This window comes from Eleginops maclovinus, chromosome 20 (assembly GCF_036324505.1).
Source record: "Eleginops maclovinus isolate JMC-PN-2008 ecotype Puerto Natales chromosome 20, JC_Emac_rtc_rv5, whole genome shotgun sequence".
Lineage (NCBI taxonomy): Eukaryota > Metazoa > Chordata > Actinopteri > Perciformes > Eleginopidae > Eleginops > Eleginops maclovinus.
In genome coordinates this window covers 29,849,669-29,871,018 of record NC_086368.1, presented here as the reverse complement: position 1 = coordinate 29,871,018, position 21,350 = coordinate 29,849,669, and the positions used below count along the sequence as shown (strand labels likewise).

Sequence of the window (21,350 nt, the reverse complement as noted above, 5' to 3'; positions counted from 1 at the left end):
CCCCTTTTTTTAGGTCAAAACGACACTTGAGCAAACACTGTTAAATAAACACATGGGGACATCAGTTAAGGTTTTTTAAAATGCAGGAGGGGTGCAGGAGACAGTGCAGTTACAAACCCCCCCACAAAACTCTGCCGGTCCCGCGCCCCTCCCTTTCTTTTTATTAGTTTTAGGATGCCCAAATCACATAAGCACGAGTCAGTATAGAGGGAGGGGGTTTGGGTGAGGCGGCTCGTGTCCTCTAAAGTAATAGTTGCTTTATATTTTATATTTGTTGGTGTGTGGGGTGTGTGTGGGAGGTGGAGCAGTTTTTCTGCACGTGCGCCCTTCGGTGGTCATGTTGCGGAGTTGTTGTCCTGAGAACGTGTTGCCCACACGTTCTCAGGGAGTAGTTTCTCATACCAAGTATCTGTTAAAACATAATAATCGTTGCTTAAACAGATGTTTCTACCAGTTATTTTCCATACACGTTAGGATAGGGTTTAGACAATGATAATGACTGTGTTTTTAAAAAAATATATACATTTATTTTACATTTAATCTAAACCTTTACAGAGTTACAGTCAGGAAGAGAAGCTGTGTGGAAACCAAGGAGTTCAGGTATTTTAAAGGGTTTATGGAGTTTAATATCATATGTGTGTATCCATGCAACCCAAAACTACTCTACTGAATTCTAGGAGAGGCTTTGGTGTGAAGAAAGGTGTGAGAGCCATTTGGGCTTTATTTACTGTACTTATCCGATCCCATTTAAGGCACATTCTCTGACTTCCATTGCTCTAAGTTAATCAGGGTTTGTACCTTTAAGAACTCAGTAAAGGACCTTTTGTGTATATGGGCCCCTAGTTTTAGGTTTTTGGTTTAAAATAATCAGAAAAACAACCTATCCACGTCAAAAGGGCGTTCAGGAAGTGGGGCCAAGGGCAAAAAAGGGCTTATGGAATTGGAAGGGGCAAGGAAGAAACTATGAAACCCACGCATTACGTAATTTTTTTGTTTGGGGATAATTTTGTTTTGTTTTTCAGAAAAAAACCAAATCGGCCCGGGGCCGGAAGGCTTCCGGGGCGAAAAACAAGGAATCAAGCAAAAATGGAACCATGAAGTATACATTTGGGTTTTCTGGGAAGTCAATATCGGAAATCGCAAACCGGCAGATAAATGGCCTTTTAAAACTTTGGTAAAACCGAATCGCCGCAACAAAAGGCCTTTCTTTAACCTAAACACCCTACAAAGGCCTTCCCAAAACCCGCCCGTAGGGCTCCCAGCTTACACACCACCTTTGTAGAAGTGGATAACTCCCTCCTGACGAGAACCTGCAGCAGAGAAAATCAAACACAGATTACATAAAGTCAACTTTTATCCAAACAGAAATATTACTGATGATCCAACAACAACATGTCCTTCTGGGTATAATCTCTCAGAGTGAGTTTGTTCTTGATGAATGTTTGAGTCAGCAGGAATGAATGTGTGTGTATATGTAACGGAGTAAATACCTTGTCTTGTAGTTATTGTTAAATCCTGTGTCATTGGGTCAGGACTGTTATTCTACAGTATTTTAATACAGTGTTGCATTGCGGGTATCCTGCAGCAGGAAATACGACGTCTGCTGCAGGTAGGTTGAGTAAAGGAATGGTCCGCAGGAGAAGTCTTTACAAGTCATCTTATTATTGGATTGTACAAGAGACTTCATTTTACACTTTTGTATAACATATATGCCATCCTATGAATCGCATTTTTGCGATGTTTGGCACAGTATTGTAACTTTTATTTGATTTTATGTTTTCGTTTCACCTTGAAGTACGGCTGCATTGCTGTCGTACAACTTGTAATATTGAATTTATTTTGTCTAGGTGGACCCAATTCGAAACCCATGCTCTGTATTTGTTTTGTCTGACACATTGTGCAGGTAAGCAATTAGATTTGTTGGTTAAGTTATATGTTTCTTGTATGTTTTAAAATTCCACTCGTGGCGAGGCTAGCATTCTCGAGCTAGAACTGCTAGCAGGTCAGGGCACGTCATTGTTGCATTCCATATGAAGTACTGCGTGTCGCCACAGGAGCAGAGTGTTTATCCTGAGTTTGAGTGCTGTTCAGCGTAACTAACATTGAAAATGGGTGAAGTAGTGATTGTACGCTGTATGTCAGATTGACATAGTAACTGCATATTTTGACATATACACTGTATGATCACCGTGATAAAATGTCTATGCATTTAGATATAAATTAGAACTATAAATAGGTTTGCTTTATTAACACATTGCATATTAATGTAATGCTGTAACATATAGTAGTTTCTAGTTAATTGTAAAATGATTGTAAAACAATATTAGTAATGTAGTACACCATAAGCAGGAAATATGAGGTCTGCTGCAGGTGGACCCGATTCGAAACCCATGCTCTGTATTTGTTTTGTCTGACCCATTGTGCAGGTAATAAACTACTTCATTCTGAGAGTGTCCCAGTCCATCGAATTCCAGCCAAACACAACGGAGGTTACATACAGATGAGCCCAAAAGGAAACCATCACACACTTGACTTGATGAGCACATTGCACACTCTCTAAAGTTAACATTAATGAACCTAATTATAATCATACAGTTTACCTGACATTGTGCTTTGTTTATGGGCCGCCATAAGTTCATGTTTTTGTTGTTCTAGAAAATAATCATAGCACACCGTAGTGCGCACGCTCAAGAGGGCAGTCTCAGGTAGAGATGGCGTTGCCAGCGTGTCAAACAAAAAGGTCTGAATGGAAGTCTGGAAGGGGCAAGGGAAGAAGGCTCTGACCGCACGCATCCCTAGCTGTATTTTTGTGAGTATACATTTTGTTTGTGCTGTGCAGAAGTCCCAAATCGGCAGTGGGCCGGCAAAGGATTTATCGACAACCAAGGAATACAGCATTTAAATGGAACCATGAAGGTATCTGGGTTTTCATGGGAGTCAATACTCGAATGCGCACCGCAGACTAAGAGGCCTTTGAACATTTGGATACGCGTAATCGGCCGCTACAAAAGGCCTTCTCCAAACCAAGAAACACACACTGATCAGAAGGACCTCTTAAACAGCCGTTAGTCTAGCTATACAAACCTTTGTAGAAGCGGATAACTCCATCCAGAAGAGAACCTGCAGCAGAGAAAATCAAACATAGATTACATAAAGTCAACTTTTATCCAAACAGAAATATTACTGATGATCCAACAACAACATGTCCTTCTGGGTATAATCTCTCAGAGTGAGTTTGTTCTTGATGAATGTTTGAGTCAGCAGGAATGAATGTGTGTGTACAGATGACCCCTGAGGGACACCATCACACACTCCTCCTGCAGTCTGACTGAGACTTTGATTCTCCTCTCATTCAGGTCTCTGTTTCCACTGCTGTACATTACTCATGCTTTCAGTCGTCTGGTATCTAGTAGAAGGAACTCGTTGAATAGTTTAGCTCTTTGTGAATAGTTGTGCTTTGCTAAAGTAGGCTTTCATCTCCATTTAATGACTCCATTATTCTGATCTTTGGTCCTGAGTTTGTCTCTGTAACGCTTCAATCAGGGGGCTCCCTCTGTACCCTTTACAGAGTTACAGTCAGGAAGAGAAGCTGTGTGGAAACCAAGGAGTTCAGGTAGTTTCAGGTTTATGGAGTTTAATATCATATGTGTGTATCCATGCAACCACAAGCTACTCTACTGAATTCTAGGAGAGGCTTTGGTGCTGAAGAAAGGTGAGAGAGCCATTTGGGCATTTTATTTACTGTACTTATCGACCACTTGATGAGCACATTGCACATTCTCTAAAGTTAACATTAATGAACCTAATTATAATCATACAGTTTACCTGACATTGTGCTTTGTTTATGGGCCGCCATAAGTTCATGTTTTTGTTGTTCTAGAAAATAATCATAGCACACCGTAGTGCGCACGCTCAAGAGGGCAGTCTCAGGTAGAGATGGCGTTGCCAGCGGGACAAAGAAAAAGGTCTGAATGGAAGTCTGGAAGGGGCAAGGGAAGAAGGCTCTGACTGCACGCATCCCTAGCTGTATTTTTGTGAGTATACATTTTGTTTGTGCTGTGCAGAAGTCCCAAATCGGCAGTGGGCCGGCAAAGGATTTATCGACAACCAAGGAATACAGCATTTAAATGGAACCATGAAGTATCTGGGTTTTCATGGGAGTCAATACTGGAATGCGCACCGCAGACTAAGAGGCCTTTGAACATTTGGATACGCGTAATCGGCCGCTACAAAAGGCCTTCTCCAAACCAAGAAACACACACTGATCAGAAGGACCTCTTAAACAGCCGTTAGTCTAGCTATACACACCTTTGTAGAAACAGATAACTTCCTCCAGATCAGAATCTGCAGCAGAGAAAATCAAACATAGATTACATAAAGTCAACTTTTATCCAAACAGAAATATTACTGATGATCCAACAACAACATGTCCTTCTGGGTATAATCTCTCAGAGTGAGTTTGTTCTTGATGAATGTTTGAGTCAGCAGGAATGAATGTGTGTGTACAGATGACCCCTGAGGGACACCATCACACACTCCTCCTGCAGTCTGACTGAGACTTTGATTCTCCTCTCATTCAGGTCTCTGTTTCCACTGCTGTACATTACTCATGCTTTCAGTCGTCTGGTATCTAGTAGAAGGAACTCGTTGAATAGTTCAGCTCTTTGTGAATAGTTGTGCTTTGCTAAAGTAGGCTTTCATCTCCATTGAATGACTCCATTACTCTGATCTTTGGTCCTGAGTTTGTCTCTGTAGCGCTTCAATCAGGGGGCTCCCTCTGTACCCTTTACAGAGTTACAGTCAGGAAGAGAAGCTGTGTGGAAACCAAGGAGTTCAGGTAGTTTCAGGTTTATGGAGTTTAATATCATATGTGTGTATCCATGCAACCACAAGCTACTCTACTGAATTCTAGGAGAGGCTTTGGTGTGAAGAAAGGTGTGAGAGCCATTTGGGCATTTTATTTACTGTACTTATCGACCACTTGATGAGCACATTGCACATTCTCTAAAGTTAACATTAGTGAACCTAATTATAATCATACAGTTTACCTGACATTGTGCTTTGTTTATGGGCCGCCATAAGTTCATGTTTTTGTTGTTGTAGAAAATAATCATAGCACACCGTAGTGCGCACGCTCAAGAGGGCAGTCTCAGGTAGAGATGGCGTTGCCAGCGTGACAAAGAAAAAGGTCTGAATGGAAGTCTGGAAGGGGCAAGGGAAGAAGGCTCTGACCGCACGCATCCCTAGCTGTATTTTTGTGAGTATACTAGGACTGACCTCCAATATTCGACTATTCGATTCGGAGTGGTCTGATTCGACTATGAACCTCGTAGTCGAATCTTCGTAAAATGTTGTTATACAACAAAGACCATACCATTCTGACTATATGGGGTGCCCGCGGCAGCCGAGCATTAATTAATACATAGAATGTCTTTTTTTGTTGTATAAAAGCCTATTTTAATGCAAAATCTGTCTATTTTATGTTAATAAAGAGTTCCAATGATTTCTTCGTGTAAATGGTAGTCTTAGCTTACGGTATTAATAAATCACACCCACTGCAGTTGCGCAATCCAAATGAGCACAGGTGAGCAGCACACAGGACCGTTAGTGTTTACGCATTTATTGGCTCACAATGGCTACTAAAAAGACATCAAAAGTGTGGAACTATTTTGAAAAGGTTAAAGATGACCCGAAGAAAGTGAAGTGTAAGTTGTGTGAGCAGGTTCTTGCATATCACACGACGACAACCAACATGGCATATCATTTGAAGCGGGTAAGGCTTGTTAACTTTACAAACAAACAAACAGTTCTACCACTCTTTTATCAATACAGGCAAATAGTATTGTTATATTATTCTATCATTTACAGTTACACCCGCAGTGTCATGACGACAACTCAGCCGGCACGTCTGCATCAGCGGCGGCCCCGAGATTAACGCAAAAAAAACTGGATTTGAGACCACCACTTTCAGAGAAGAGAAAAAGGGAAATTACTGAACAGATTGCGGAGTTTGTGGCACTTGGTATGAGGCCTGTGCGCATTGTTGAGGGTGGGGGATTTAAAGAACTCTTGCGCACACTTGAGCCAGGCTACACCGTCCCTACAAGAGCTACGGTGATGGATATCGTGCACACAAAATATCTATCGACACGGTCAGAGATATACAGGGCAATACAGGACTGTGAAGCTGTCAGTTTCACAACTGATATCTGGACCTCGCTTCAGATGGAGGCTTATCTCACAGTCACATCACATTTCATCACTGGAGACTGGAGAGTTTTGTTTTAGAAACAAAAAAAATGGAGGACAGTCACACAGCCGATCACATTGCACGAGAACTGACGGAGATAATTTGCGAGTGGGACATTCCAAGTACCACGATCGTTTCTGTGGTGCATGACAACGCAGCAAACATGGTTGCGTGCACCAACCAGTTGGTCCAGCAGCCCTCCTGGGGAAATATGAAAGGGGTGCGCTGCGCGGGCCACACATTACAACTCTGCATAAACAGCGCTCTGAAGCAGGACCCCATTTGCCGCACTGTTGCTGCTGCAAGGCGCTTGGTTTCTCATTTCAAAAAAAGTGCAAAGGCCACCACAGCACTTCAAGATAAACAGAAACAACAGAACGTTCCTCAGCATAAACTGATGCAGGATGTTGTCACCCGTTGGAACTCTGTTTATTTGATGCTCGATCGCTTGATCGAACAGAAGGGGCCAGTTTCAGCCGTGCTCACAGATGACAGTGTGAGCAAACGGTCCGATCGTGACCTGGAGCTATCCACATCACAGTGGCGCACAGCAGAGGACATTGTCGCTGTTCTTAAACCAATGATCACTCTGACAGAGCTTTTGTCCCAAGAAAATAATGCATCCCTGTCTGCCACTGTCCCCATGCTTATGAATATTAAAAAAAAGACGTGGTGGTGCATGCGGACGACCGTCGAACCACAAAGATCATCAAGACTACGCTGTCCGAGGAGATGGACAGGCGATGGGAGCTTAAAGGGCCAGGGCAGGAAAGAAGTGTTATGTCATTTTGCACTAGTTCCAGGCTGTTGCGATAAGTGTAATTATTTATTTATTTCCCGAGTGTAAACTGTGAATTAAAAGCCAAGAAATAGGTTCTTAACTGAGCGATAAAGGCATGTTTTGGCACGTTGTTGTTTTTGAAGCCATTTTGTTCCGATTTTATGTGAACTGTTCTGATGTTTAATATGCCCAGTTTCGTTCATCTGGCTTTAAATAAATAAAGGTATTTGTTTCACACCTACCATGTTTTTTGAGCTCTTTTGTTTGAAACGGAAAAATATAAAGATCTAGCTGCTATCTGAAAAAAAAAGGTTCGACTATCAGTCGACTACGGCAAAATCTGACGAATCAGATTCGACTATGAAAATCCTTAGTCGAAAACAGCCCTAGTGTATACATTTTGTTTGTGCTGTGCAGAAGTCCCAAATTGGCAGTGGGCCGGCAAAGGATTTATTGACAACCAAGGAATACAGCATTTAAATGGAACCATGAAGTATCTGGGTTTTCATGGGAGTCAACACTCGAATGCGCACCGCAGACTAAGAGGCCTTTGAACATTTGGATACGCGTAATCGGCCGCTACAAAAGGCCTTCTCCAAACCAAGAAACACACACTGATCAGAAGGACCTCTTAAACAGCCGTTAGTCTAGCTATACAAACCTTTGTAGAAGCAGATAACTTCCTCCAGAGCAGAATCTGCAGCAGAGAAAATCAAACATAGATTACATAAAGTCAACTTTTATCCAAACAGAAATATTACTGATGATCCAACAACAACATGTCCTTCTGGGTATAATCTCTCAGAGTGAGTTTGTTCTTGATGAATGTTTGAGTCAGCAGGAATGAATGTGTGTGTACAGATGACCCCTGAGGGACACCATCACACACTCCTCCTGCAGTCTGACTGAGACTTTGATTCTCCTCTCATTCAGGTCTCTGTTTCCACTGCTGTACATTACTCATGCTTTCAGTCGTCTGGTATCTAGTAGAAGGAACTCGTTGAATAGTTTAGCTCTTTGTGAATAGTTGTGCTTTGCTAAAGTAGGCTTTCATCTCCATTTAAATGACTCCATTACTCTGATCTTTGGTCCTGAGTTTGTCTCTGTAACGCTTCAATCAGGGGGCTCCCTCTGTACCCTTTACAGAGTTACAGTCAGGAAAAGAAGCTGTGTGGAAACCAAGGAGTTCAGGTAGTTTCAGGTTTATGGAGTTTAAGATCATATGTGTGTATCCATGCAACCACAAGCTACTCTACTGAATTCTAGGAGAGGCTTTGGTGTGAAGAAAGGTGTGAGAGCCATTTGGGCATTTTATTTACTGTACTTATCGACCACTTGATGAGCACATTGCACACTCTCTAAAGTTAACATTAATGAACCTAATTATAATCATACAGTTTACCTGACATTGTGCTTTGTTTATGGGCCGCCATAAGTTCATGTTTTTGTTGTTGTAGAAAATAATCATAGCACACCGTAGTGCGCACGCTCAAGAGGGCAGTCTCAGGTAGAGATGGCGTTGCCAGCGGGACAAAGAAAAAGGTCTGAATGGAAGTCTGGAAGGGGCAAGGGAAGAAGGCTCTGACCGCACGCATCCCTAGCTGTATTTTTGTGAGTATACATTTTGTTTGTGCTGTGCAGAAGTCCCAAATCGGCAGTGGGCCGGCAAAGGATTTATCGACAACCAAGGAATACAGCATTTAAATGGAACCATGAAGTATCTGGGTTTTCATGGGAGTCAACACTGGAATGCGCACCGCAGACTAAGAGGCCTTTGAACATTTGGATACGCGTAATCGGCCGCTACAAAAGGCCTTCTCCAAACCAAGAAACACACACTGATCAGAAGGACCTCTTAAACAGCCGTTAGTCTAGCTATACAAACCTCGGTCGAAGCGGATAAGTTTCCCCAGAGGAGAACCTGCAGCAGAGAAAATCAAACATAGATTACATAAAGTCAACTTTTATCCAAACAGGAATATTACTGATGATCCAACAACAACATGTCCTTCTGGGTATAATCTCTCAGAGTGAGTTTGTTCTTGATGAATGTTTGAGTCAGCAGGAATGAATGTGTGTGTACAGATGACCCCTGAGGGACACCATCACACACTCCTCCTGCAGTCTGACTGAGACTTTGATTCTCTTCTCATTCAGGTCTCTGTTTCCACTGCTGTACATTACTCATGCTTTCAGTCGTCTGGTATCATCGTTTATATCTGGATGTGTTTGTGGTGTCAGTAAATCAACCTGATGTAAACACTAACACAATGAAGCTCATCTGAGAGACACAGAGACCAGACTCTGGACACATCTGATACGTTGGTGTGTGCAGATTAAGAAGAAATACATAGAATTATATAAACGTACCTTTACTGTGGAATATTTTAATGCGCTTTGCACGTTCAAGAACACACAGAACTGCAGCAACAGTTAAAACTCCCAAAAGAAATGAACCGATGCCAACACCAACCATGATCCCTGTGCTGGATGAGTCTGAAAAACATCGGACAAATGTTAATGCAGACTGACACGACACACACACACACACACACACACACACACACACACACACACACACACACACACACACACACACACACACACACACACACACACACACACACACACACACACACACACACACACACACACACACACACACACACACACACACACACACACACACACACACACACACACACACACACACACACACGTAATATCTTGTTTCAGGTTATTTTTTAGATAAAGCAGAGGAACTCATCTCACCACTGATGTACACAAAGATCTGAGCAGAGACCCGATGCTTGATGTCCTCCTGAGAGACTACACACTGGTAGCGGTCGGTCCTGGTCACATTAACGTAGAGAGTGATGAAGACGTGATCTTCCTCTGGGACTCGTTTCTCCTCAGCATGGAGGATGCTTCCAGTACTGCTCTGCCACTCCGCTTTAGTGTTCACAGAAGCACCAGGAACCTCACACTGCAGAAGCTCACAGTCTGCTGTGGCAGTTAGAGTCGTGACGGACGGCTTTGGAGTTGCAGCTGTGAACAGAAGGAACACAAAGACTTATGAGGGACGGATAAACTACAGAATAGAAACTCCCCTTTATGGTCCCAAAGGGGATACACAGCATGTCTTGCAGCCAGGTCTCACAGAGTAGGAGCCGTTTATGTTTGTTGTTTTCATGTCATTTTATTTACTTCAGATTTATCCTGCAATATCATTTTGAAAGCTTGGTGGCAGGGATTAGCTGCACAGGAGTTCAAATATGATCATAGGTGACCAGAGGGAGGTAAACTGTTCTCACCTGACGGAGCAGATGCTACAGCTACAAGCCAACAGCCAATGGAAATCAGGTATTGTGAAAGGGCTTTAATAAACATCAGACTGAACAGAAAATCAGCTGTTTGTCTCTTTCACCACTCACCTGTGAACTAATGCAGTTTGCAAAGAAGACATTTGAACGTGTAAAGTGCCGTCACTTGAAGTAAGACAGCGCTCTACGGGTGAATCTAGAGCATAGGAACCCTCACCACCACTGTTACGGATACGACTTGATCTTAAGCAGAGACACAAGGTCACCCAACACTTCAAATGTAGACTCACACACGCTTCCTGTTCCCATTGGTATCTAGAAGGGCAGCACCATTCATCCGATGTTTATATCGTCTCAATGTTTCCTCACATTAAATGAACATGACCAAGCCTACGATGTTTACGTTTAGTGTTCAATTCTCAGGGGCCGTTCAAACGCAGTGTCTCTTGCCGCCAAAAGGCAGGACGCATGTTGGTCCAACAAGAGTACTCACCAACATCCAGCTCAACGTAGAATGTCTGACGAGGCTGCAGATGTGGAAAATAACAGGAGTATCTTCCAGCGTCAGACGCCTTCGTCTTTCTGATGATGATGGAGGCGTTGCCGTGCTTCAGTTCTCCAGGAAAGTGTGAGACTCGACCTCTGAACTGCTCACTCTGACCTGGAAAACCGTTGTTGTAATGGAGGCCGGCATCGTACAGGAAAACCTCCTGCAGGACTTCTCCTCCAGGACCGACTTTCCTCCAGTCAAAGAAAAGTCTTTCAGCGTTCCTGCCGATGGAGACTGGTAATACAGCATCACCACCACCTTCTGGAACCACCACTCTGACAGCACCTGGAAGACAAAGCACGTTTAATCATGACTGTGTCAGACATTGGCTCTCAGGGATGTAAATAGAAAGCAATGTCTGTTGACTCAGAGGTTCTGCAGGAAGGGTAAACAGCTGATCTGAGCTTAATGGACTAAAGCAGTGGTGCCAACTGAATGCGTTCAAGGCCAAGCTCGGTGTTTGGAACTCACAGCTGAAAAAGGCTGACACACTTTCCCAATCTGGAGAAAATGTCACAGGCCATCGGTGACAAGGTTGCTTTTCACCCTGAGCAGTACTGTGTTCACCTGGACAAAGTGGCAGCAGAGTTCAGTCGGCGTTTTGGTGAATTAGACGTCATGGAAGATGTTGCTGCATTCGTCTTGAACCCATTCCTGACCATTGATGTGGAACAGGTAGCTGCCAAATTACAGCAGGTATTTGCTCTGCCTAGTGGGGTTGACATGGAGATGGTTGATTTGCAAAATGACATTGAGCTGAAAGTAAGATCACGGGACAGTACCTTTTGGGGAATTGTCAGCAGGGAGAAGTTTCCCCTCCTCCCCTCATGTGCACTAAGAGTGAGTGCCTACTTTGGCTCTACTTACCTCTGTGAAATGGCGTTTTCACAGATGAAAATAATTCAATCAAAGTACAGGAGCCACCTCACCGACAAACACCTCACAGACTGTCTCAGACTAGCTGTCAGTAGCTATGAGCCAAACTACAAAGCACTCACAGACAGTATTCAGCCGCAGCCCTCTCACTAACCTGTGAGTAACATGCCAGTTTTGACATCTGATGGCAATGTGAAAAGTGATGATGCATAAGATGGTACATAACTGCACTGACTGAGAATTTTGTTAAAACACAGTTACAGTTCTATTTTAATAATAGTAATACATTTTATTGATATATATTTTCTAAAATACTGATGTTATGTAACTTGCATGAAGCTTGAGTGGATAAGCACAACACTGCATGTGATCTGCGCACTGCTAGTGTGTTGTGTGTGTGTGTGTGCCTTCTATGAACAAAGTAATTACCTCATACAAAAGGAAATAGGCCACACCTTTATTTTTTGTGTGGGACATAAAGCTGTACTTGGCCTAATTGCATTGAGAATTGTGTTAGAATCACAGTTGTATTTTCTAAAATGCTGATATTATGTGACTTGAAGCTTCAGTGGATAGGCATAACACTTGATATGATCTGCTTGTCTACCTTAAACAAAATACTGTCCTCATACAGTATGAGGGAAATTCCACAAATTCCACATTCCTTTTCTTTTTGTGTTGAAATGAAATTGAATAACTTAGAATTGAAGTTGATGTGAAGCTATGGCCAGTTTGATAAGCTAGTTAGTGTTTTCATTGTTGCATAAATTTGAACGTTGGACCAAAGCATTTCACGTAATTCAAATACAGTTAGCCTGAATAAAAGGCGTCAAGTCTGAAGTACAATCTGGGCTGTCTTTTTCTTTCAACGCTTAAATAGGTAGATCTTGCCTCTCACCAAGGTGGAGGTCAGGGATCTTGGGCTTAAAAAGGTTGGAGACCACTGGACTAAAGTAACAGGAAAATAAATGTACCCATTCATATTTGACTTTACTCATCAGACAGGGTATGTGCAAATGATACACACATATCGACAGAGGTGGGAAGTACATTTACTACAGTACTGAACTGCAGTACAATTTTGAGGGAATTTGTAATTTACTTGAGTATCTCAAGTTTTCTACTGTGTACTTCTACTCCACCACATGTATTTAATCCCTGTAGTTGCTAGGCAGATTAGGATGAATGATGGTAAATATAATCTCCCTTAAATCAGACTTTAGTTCACCTGCAGTAAATCCAGCAGCTACCCTGCGGTATACAAAGCATTCTAACTAGCTGCACCTTTACCAGCTCTGAGAACACTTTAATGATCAATCATTATAAAACATATCAGAGATATTATTCTGAAATGGACCAATCAGACAATGACTACTTTTACTGTCGCTACTTTAAGTACATTTAGAGGAGAGTACTTTCTACTTTCACTGGAGGAACATTTAGAATACTTTCACTGTGACAGAGTATTCCTACACTCTGGTACTTCTACTTTACTCAAGTACAAGACCTGAGTACTTCTACTTTACTCAAGTACAAGACCTGAGTACTTCTACTTTACTCAAGTACAAGACCTGAGTACTTCTACTTTTACTCAAGTACAAGATCTGAGTACTTCTACTTTACTCAAGTACAAGACCTGAGTACTTCTACTTTACTCAAGTACAAGACCTGAGTACTTCTACTTTTACTCAAGTACAAGATCTGAGTACTTCTACTTTTACTCAAGTACAAGACCTGAGTACTTCTACTTTTACTCAAGTACAAGATCTGAGTACTTCTACTTTACTCAAGTACAAGACCTGAGTACTTCTACTTTACTCAAGTACAAGACCTGAGTACTTCTACTTTTACTCAAGTACAAGACCTGAGTACTTCTACTTTACTCAAGTACAAGACCTGAGTACTTCTACTTTTACTCAAGTACAAGATCTGAGTACTTCTACTTTACTCAAGTACAAGACCTGAGTACTTCTACTTTTACTCAAGTACAAGATCTGAGTACTTCTACTTTACTCAAGTACAAGACCTGAGTACTTCTACTTTACTCAAGTACAAGATCTGAACAAGATCTGAGTACTTCTACTTTACTCAAGTACAAGATCTGAGTACTTCTACTTTTACTCAAGTACAATACCTGAGTACTAGTAGTGGGAGTACTTCTCCAGTCAGTTAATCGGTAATCATTATTGGTTCGATCATGCAGCATGACGTCACTCCACTACCCACAGTAGTGTTCAGCAGCAGGAGAGCCGCCATCTTTGCAGCTGTCGGGAGATATCGAAAGTAACATCCCGCAGGGCCCTCTGTTAGATCCATGTTTCTAACACATGTAGCTGTATATAAAGTCACCCCAACATCAACACAGCTCCTCTATACAATAAAACCGAGCCTGAAATGTACATTAAACCCCTTTAAAAACACTTTTCTCCTTCAGTTATGATTTCTTTAAAGTTAGTCAGTATGACAACATCCAATAATATGAATCTGAACTCATTTATAAGATCATATTAATGTAGAAGAGACGTCAAACCTTCGCTGTAATTATTGTGCTTTAAACAATGAAGCCTTTTAAGACTGAATCTGGAATCTTTAGCAGGGGCTAAGCTAGTTAGCTCACGTTAGCTTCACTGCATTGAAACCAATGCGTTCGGTTGCTAGCGTTAGCGTTAGCATTAGCGTTAGCACAACAGAGCAGTTGATAGCAGCTTCTTACCGGGTTCCTGTCCCAGAGTTGCTCCAGAGAAAGTCAGCAGAAAGAGAAACTGAAGTCTGAAACCAAACATGTTTCACCGCAGGAACAACACTATTTTACAGAGATCACATTTAGCTTACAGGGAATAACTATATTTGAAGTTTAATGTCAGAGAAATAGAAAGTAAACTGTCGCAGATTATTTCCCGTTTCTTCCTCTCTGAGTTTCTGATGGGTGAAGTCTTGCTGGCATCCAAATCGTTGCATTGCTGCCACCTTCAGGATCATTTAAGTCATCTCTTCATATTCTTTTAATTAGTCCAGTGTCTGATAAATACTTTAAAAAACAACACCTTCCCCTCCCACTTGATCCCAAATTTAAAATGCCTTTAACTGCAATCTCTTCTAGACCCAATTCTCTCAATGTCTCTAGTAACTCCTTCCTTTCCCTGCTGTATCTCCTACGATGTATAAGCACATGAGGCACTGTCTCGGGTTGTTGACATTCATCACACATTCCATCTTGATGTTTACCCATGATAAAAAGAGTACTATTCAATAATGTAAGACCAATTCTCATTCTAGCAATAGTACCCTGTCCCTTCCTTCTCATCCCTCCACAAGGTTTAGTGGCCTCACTCACTCTTCCATTCAATGAGAACAAATGTCTTCCTTTAGGCTCTCTCTCCCATAATTGTTGCCACTGGATCATGATCCCCCTCCACACAAGACATTTCCCCTCAGCCTTAGACAGATGTAATGTTACCTCCACATTATCCTTTTTTACAGCTGCTTTAGCTCATTTATCATCTTTCTCATTTCCTGAGATTCCAGTATGGGCTGGGACCCACATCAGAGAGATCACCACTCCTCTCACAGCCACATTTCTAATTTCCATCAGGATCTCATACATAAGATCCTTATGGCTCTTCGCTGTCCCTACCCCAATAATAGTGATGGCTGAAACAGAATCACTACAAATCAATACCTTCTGATTTACAAGATGCTCAGTCCACTGTATTGCCATTAAAATAGCATATAGCTCAATAGTAAACACATGCAAAAAATCTGATGTCCTCTTAGATGACTCTAACTTTAATCTTTGAACAATAAAAGCCGCTCCTGTTGCTTCAGTTTCTTGATCTTTTGACCCATCAGTAAAAATTAGTAGATGATCCCCATAATGTTCTCTCACATAACACTGAAACTCAAACACCATATCCGCTTCATTCTTCTTAGTTTTAACTTCAAGCAATCCTACATCCACCTTATGTACATCCAAAAGCCAGAGAGGTATCTGAGGCCATAAAACAGCTGGACAAAAAATGTGATTTTTTATTAACAGCCCCTGTGCCACTACCTCCCCTCTCCATCCAAAGCTTGACAGCTTTGCTACCCCCCCTCTCCCAGCTTGCTTGAATCGCCACTCTAACTGGAAGATCTCCCACAACTCCTCCCTGCAGCTGCCTTCCTTAAAGGAGCAGACCAGGCCTGCAACACAGGGCTAAACTGGGAATGAGTGGGGGGAATGTTAAAGGAGGGCTCATCTCACTCGCAGACAGGGGGGATGTTTCTTCATAATGTGAGTTATTTCACAGTGGAATGCAGAAGGTCTTCTCGCAAATGGTCAAGAATTCAAAACGTTTGTCAGAAATTTACCGGGAAACTGAAATGATAGGGGCTCTGGGAAAGGTGGAGCTGGAGGTGTGTTTATTAAACATGGAGTAAGTTATAATGTATAACAGATGTATATGGCAGATATGTATAATATATAGATATGTGTACTATAAACAGATATGTATGGCAGATGTGTATAATATATATATATATGTATGTGTGTACTATAAACAGATGTGAGTAGACATTCACACAGCTCAGGAGTTCAGCAGTCTTATAGCCTGTGGTATAAAACTGTCTCTGAGTCTGGTGGTCTTGGTCCGGATGCTGCGGTACCGTCTGCCAGACGGCAGCAGACAGAACAGATTGGTGCTGGGGTGATGGGGGTCCTTTAATATCCTACCGGCCTTCTTCCTACACCGCTGGGTGTAGAGGTCCTCCATGGATGGCAGCTCCGTCCTGGTGATGTGCTGAGCAGTTTTCACCACCCTCTGTCAGTCACGTCACTGATGCAAATGGGTCCATAATAGAGGAGTATATGGATGAAAAGGGCTCAGTATGTATAAACGATGGAAAAGGCACAAGATAAAACAGCAGCAATACAGAAAGTGCACTCGACCTGACTCACATCCACTGAGACTGCTGTTATTAGCACTTGGGAAGTTTTAAATCATTCAACAATTGGCAGATATCACCATCCAATAGTGACCACGGTTGGGATAGAAGTACAACAATCTGGGGCAGAGAGAACACCAAGATGGAAGCTCGATATTTTTTTTTGTTTTATTCAAACATTTGGACATAAATGAATAAATCAGTGATTCAGAAGCATCACAGAAGCAGCAGGTTATCATGCGGCTGACAGACTTTGCATTAGCACTGTAAGACATTGAATCACACACACACAAATATAAACTAAGTGCCATTATATTTCCCTTTAGCCTCAGCGTGATCACAGCGGGACAGCAGGCTTCAGATCAGAGAGATTCTGCCCGTCTCCACATCCTTTAAGAACTACAAGCGGCAGGAGAGCCTCTGGTAAAGGACTACAACCATGGAGCTGTTAACATAAAACCAAACATGACTGAGAGTATTACAGATTCTGTCTGCCTTCATGATGTTACTCTTATTTTATTTTCCATTCTGAAATCCTGTTTTATCTAGAATCATTTTTCTCATCTTCAATCAGTGTCTCTGTAGCTCCACCTGTCTCATTAAGGAACACAACAGGTGGACACAATCACACACTCACTGGGAAACTGAAGACAGGAAGTAGAAAAATAGACAGACCATGACAGCTGATAAATAAATACAAATCCATGGCTGTTACCTGGGGCTGAATCAACAGGAAACAATGCAGTCCAAACGATCATGGCACTAAATCTCAGTTCAGTCTCTCCTAAAGGAATGACCCATCATTAAAACCCCTTCCTCTCTTTTACATAGATTTTAGCGCAGGAGGGAACTTTGTTCAAAGTGTTTTTTACAGATAAAATGACTCTAGCTAAAAGTCACTGTTTAAAACGTGTTCCATTTTAATTTCAAAGAGGCTGAACAGGCTGGTAAAGAAGGCCGGGGGAGTCCTCTGGACACTGTGGAGGTGGGGGGAGAGCTTCAATAAATGCAGTGGAGTAAAAGCACACAGTAGCATACAATGGAAATCATCAAGTACAAGTATCTCGAAATTGTACTCAAGTAATGTACTTAGTTACTTCACACCACTGATATTGGGATAAATGAAATGGGATTTGAAACATTAAAAGCTATTCTGACTTCTCGTGATTATACCTGTATTTTGGTCCCAGGTTGCCAGGTTTGATGCCCTCTGAAGGGACTGAAATGTGCTCGATTAATCAATAAGACAACGGGAAACGCTGCAAAGAAGAGGGAGGACAATCTGTTTGTGAGGACGTTGTCTCGGTGCGTAATTCCCCCGTAGAAATCTCCTTCTGAGGGATAAATAAACAAGTGTGCTTCAGGCCTTCCTCAGGAGCTAATCTGCCCCTGAAAGGCTCTCCCTCCCTGCTGCTCCTGCCTGCATTCAGACGCTACGAGCTGCATCTGCATCACAACACACACAGATTAGGATAATAGTATTAGTGGATCATTGTTATTGCTGTCATTATCATCACTACTATTATTATTATTGGATTAGACTCACAGAGCTGCAGCAGAAGCATGGAGGTGTGTTTGAGTGAGGAAACTGATTTTCTACTTTGGTAATTCAGAAGAAAAGAGAGGAATTATGCTTTGTGTTTTTCCTAATCTAATGCAGACTGGGAAAACTCAGATATGAATAAACACACAAACAAATTGTTGTTGTTGTCTCCTGTGAAGTTTGCACGTACTTCCTGTTGAGTTGAGAATTTTAGAATCTGGTTCAAATGTTAATCCTCTTTGAAATTGGGTTAAATATCCAATGAAAGATCAAATAAAAGTATGTGTTTAAAGATGAGCATTTAAGTTATAAAGTGCCATGAGAAGATAAAATCAAATAAATACAAATATTTATACAAAGAAGCTAAAAAAATAAAACTTAAATAAAACAAAATAGAAACAAATATAACAATTTAAAGTCAAATATGCAATAAAATAAAATGGAATAAACATATAAATGAGAAATGAAAACATTAAATAAACTAAAAGATAAAGAAGGTAAACGTCAAATACAACTGAGTGTAAATATGTAAAATGTGCCACGATACAATATATAACACTTATATAATACAAGACATAGTGGTGTGTTATTTAAAGATTTGAATAACACACACACACACACACACACACACACACACAGATTAGTGGTTGTAAGGAACCATAGGGAATCTCATTCACATGGAAAACCTGTAATTAATTCTAATTAATGGCCGCTGTAAATCCTCCGCTGTCATTTAAAGCAGCAGTTTGTCTTCCTGCGGCTCCAGAGCGGCTCTCAGACGGCAGACCCTCAGCTCCGGACCACAGAAAGTGTCCTCACTACTGAAAGAGAGTCAAAGATCTTTGGAGCTATACTTCTCTGCGTTGGGCTGCAGGAGCTGTAATAGATTAATCACTATGGCGTCGCGTGTGAGAGCAGGGAGGCCGGGGTTCTCCATCGACAGGATTCTGGAGCTGGAAACACCTGAGAACTTCCGGAAACTGCACCGACCCTGGGCAGGTGAGGGGAAACGTTTTTATTTTGAACCTTTTCCTTCAAATTCTGTCAAGTGTTTTCAGTCTGATATGCATTGTGTGAATCTGACTGTAGTTTGAAAAAGTTATGGAAGTATAGAATTGATCCTGTTTCTGTCATTGACAAAACGTAGGTCTAATTCAGTCTAACTATTCCTTGTCAAATGGGAAATTGCTGTTGAAGTTTTCCCAATAATCTCCCCGTCTTAATCAAACAGATGCTCAAAATATTTTCCTTACGTGTTTAATCGCAGAACTAGATTTGTGTAATTGAAAGCTTCTCCACCTAAGTTATTATGATTATATTCACCCCAATTTCCCCTGAATTCAACGCTCCATTTAATTCTTTCACTGACGTTCTTGGATTAAAAACAAGTTCATAAAGATCCTACTTTTAATCGATATGCATCTGTTTGAAAGGCTTTTGTTTTGCAGCTGCTTGAAACAAATAGTTATGACGAGGAAAATAAAAAGTCATAAAAAGAAATGCTGTAAATATTTATTGGATAGAATAACATACTTATATAGGTGAGAATAACGAAGGTAAAGTAAAATGAACAACTAAAGAGTAATATTTATCTGAGTTTAATACAATTACACATTTAAAGATCGTATTTGTTATTTTTCATACAGATTAAACACTGAACTGTAATGAAGACCACGATAAATGACCTGCGAAATATTATCTATTCATTACTTTGCTTATTTTTAATAAACACTAATACAGATGTGATAACTGGTGTCAGGAAAGTGTAATTGAAAGGCGCTGCTCGGCTGAGGTTCCCCGTTCTCTTGGATGTTGTGAGAATATATTGACTGTCCCTCATACTTTAATTCATCAAAGGTTTTTAATTTGCTATTTCCCTTTTTTTTATTTCCCCCATGAATCCAGAGATGGGAGCGGAGAAGGAAAACATGGGACACAGAATTTCCTCTCAACAAAAATATCCTCCTCCTCATCATCCTCAGCAGATGAGCTCCAGGCCGCCGAGCAGCTGGTACATCGGACGCAGACCGCGCACCGCCTTCACAAACAGCCAGGTAACACACCATCCAGTGCCGCACTTAAAGAGGCCCAATGAGGCTTTGTTTGGGGGGGAGACCCCTTTCCTGTAGTGTGTTCTTTGGGTTAAAGTGCATGTTAATCGTCTGCTAAGGCTAAAATCCCTGTGGTCCCTTCTCTTTCTGTGTGTGTGTGTGTGTGTGTGTGTGTGTGTGTGTGTGTGTGTGTGTGTGTGTGTGTGTGTGTGTGTGTGTGTGTGTGTGTGTGTGTGTGTGTGTGTGTGTGTTGCAGGTGAATGTGCTGGAGACAGTGTTCCAGGTGAACTGTTACCCAGGTATCCAGCTGAGGGAGCAGTTGGCGGGCAGACTGGAGCTGGACGAGGACAGAATACAGGTGACCCGTTTTATTCCAGAATCTCAATAACACAGTGTGGGAAGTCAGTTAATAGAGTTCTGCAACGTTCTTTATGATAAGAAAGCTCAATAAACACACTTGATCTTCCACCTTAACACATGCTACAAAACATGGTTTTGCACCACAGGCGGAGTGGAGATGGGCCCCAGCATGGAGCTCCGCGGTGGGACACTAGGGTCCTCCTGCTTCCTGCAACTCACTCACTTTCCTTTTCTCTCTCAGATCTGGTTCCAGAACCGGAGGGCCAAGCTGAGGCGGGCCCTAAGAGAGACCCGGCTGCAGCTGGTTCAGACGGCCGTGGCCGACCTCGGGGTCAAAGGTCACCTGAAGGCCGAGCAGAACCTTGATCTCGCTCAGAGGTTCGAGAGGGAGGAAGAGGAGGGAGGATGATGATGTCTGGATTCAGTTTTGCCGTACTTTCTTTTAGATGTCTTTGAAAATCTCTTGGGGACAAATTAAAGCCTCACTTTGTCTCGAGATCTGCTATTGATAAGTTTGTAATGTTACGTGTCTTAATATGTGAATATATTTCTGTCGTCTAACCTGTACAGTTACAATAAATTAAAGTATTTAGATTTTGTTCGTTTTAATGGTTTTCAACACATTAATAATGATCCAATAACATAACATGCATTAAATCTGAAATGTGCCATTCTACACATTGAGTTATTATA

At 41.7% G+C, this 21,350-nt stretch overlaps 2 protein-coding genes across 9 annotated transcripts in view; one reads left to right on the top strand and one right to left on the bottom strand.

Moving 5' to 3' along the window:
• The window catches only part of LOC134882975 (butyrophilin subfamily 1 member A1-like), a 158,419-nt gene extending 143,209 nt beyond the window's left edge, over positions 1 to 15,210 (bottom strand). For 2 of the 8 annotated variants that reach the window (XM_063911032.1, XM_063911034.1), the window contains exons 1-9: positions 14,494 to 15,202; positions 10,848 to 11,189; positions 9,804 to 10,079; positions 9,402 to 9,527; positions 8,917 to 8,952; positions 7,693 to 7,728; positions 4,309 to 4,344; positions 3,085 to 3,120; positions 1,275 to 1,310 (exon numbers count right to left, since the gene is read on the bottom strand). In XM_063911032.1, the coding sequence (XP_063767102.1) occupies positions 1,275 to 1,310; positions 3,085 to 3,120; positions 4,309 to 4,344; positions 7,693 to 7,728; positions 8,917 to 8,952; positions 9,402 to 9,527; positions 9,804 to 10,079; positions 10,848 to 11,189; positions 14,494 to 14,563 (994 nt within the window). In that variant the 5' untranslated portion in view covers positions 14,564 to 15,202. Of the gene's footprint in view, positions 1 to 1,274; positions 1,311 to 3,084; positions 3,121 to 4,308; positions 4,345 to 7,692; positions 7,729 to 8,916; positions 8,953 to 9,401; positions 9,528 to 9,803; positions 10,080 to 10,847; positions 11,190 to 14,493 lie in introns of all 8 variants that reach the window. The other 6 variants (XM_063911030.1, XM_063911031.1, XM_063911035.1 and 3 more) reach the window with 6 other exon arrangements.
• Positions 15,211 to 19,142: 3,932 nt separating this feature from the next.
• LOC134882246 (homeobox expressed in ES cells 1-like) lies at positions 19,143 to 21,066 on the top strand. The gene is made up of 4 exons (XM_063909857.1): positions 19,143 to 19,245; positions 20,152 to 20,300; positions 20,554 to 20,655; positions 20,899 to 21,066. The coding sequence occupies exons 1-4, from the start codon at positions 19,143 to 19,145 to the stop codon at positions 21,064 to 21,066; spliced, it is 522 nt and encodes a 173-aa protein (XP_063765927.1).
• The last annotated feature ends 284 nt before the right edge of the window (positions 21,067 to 21,350 follow it).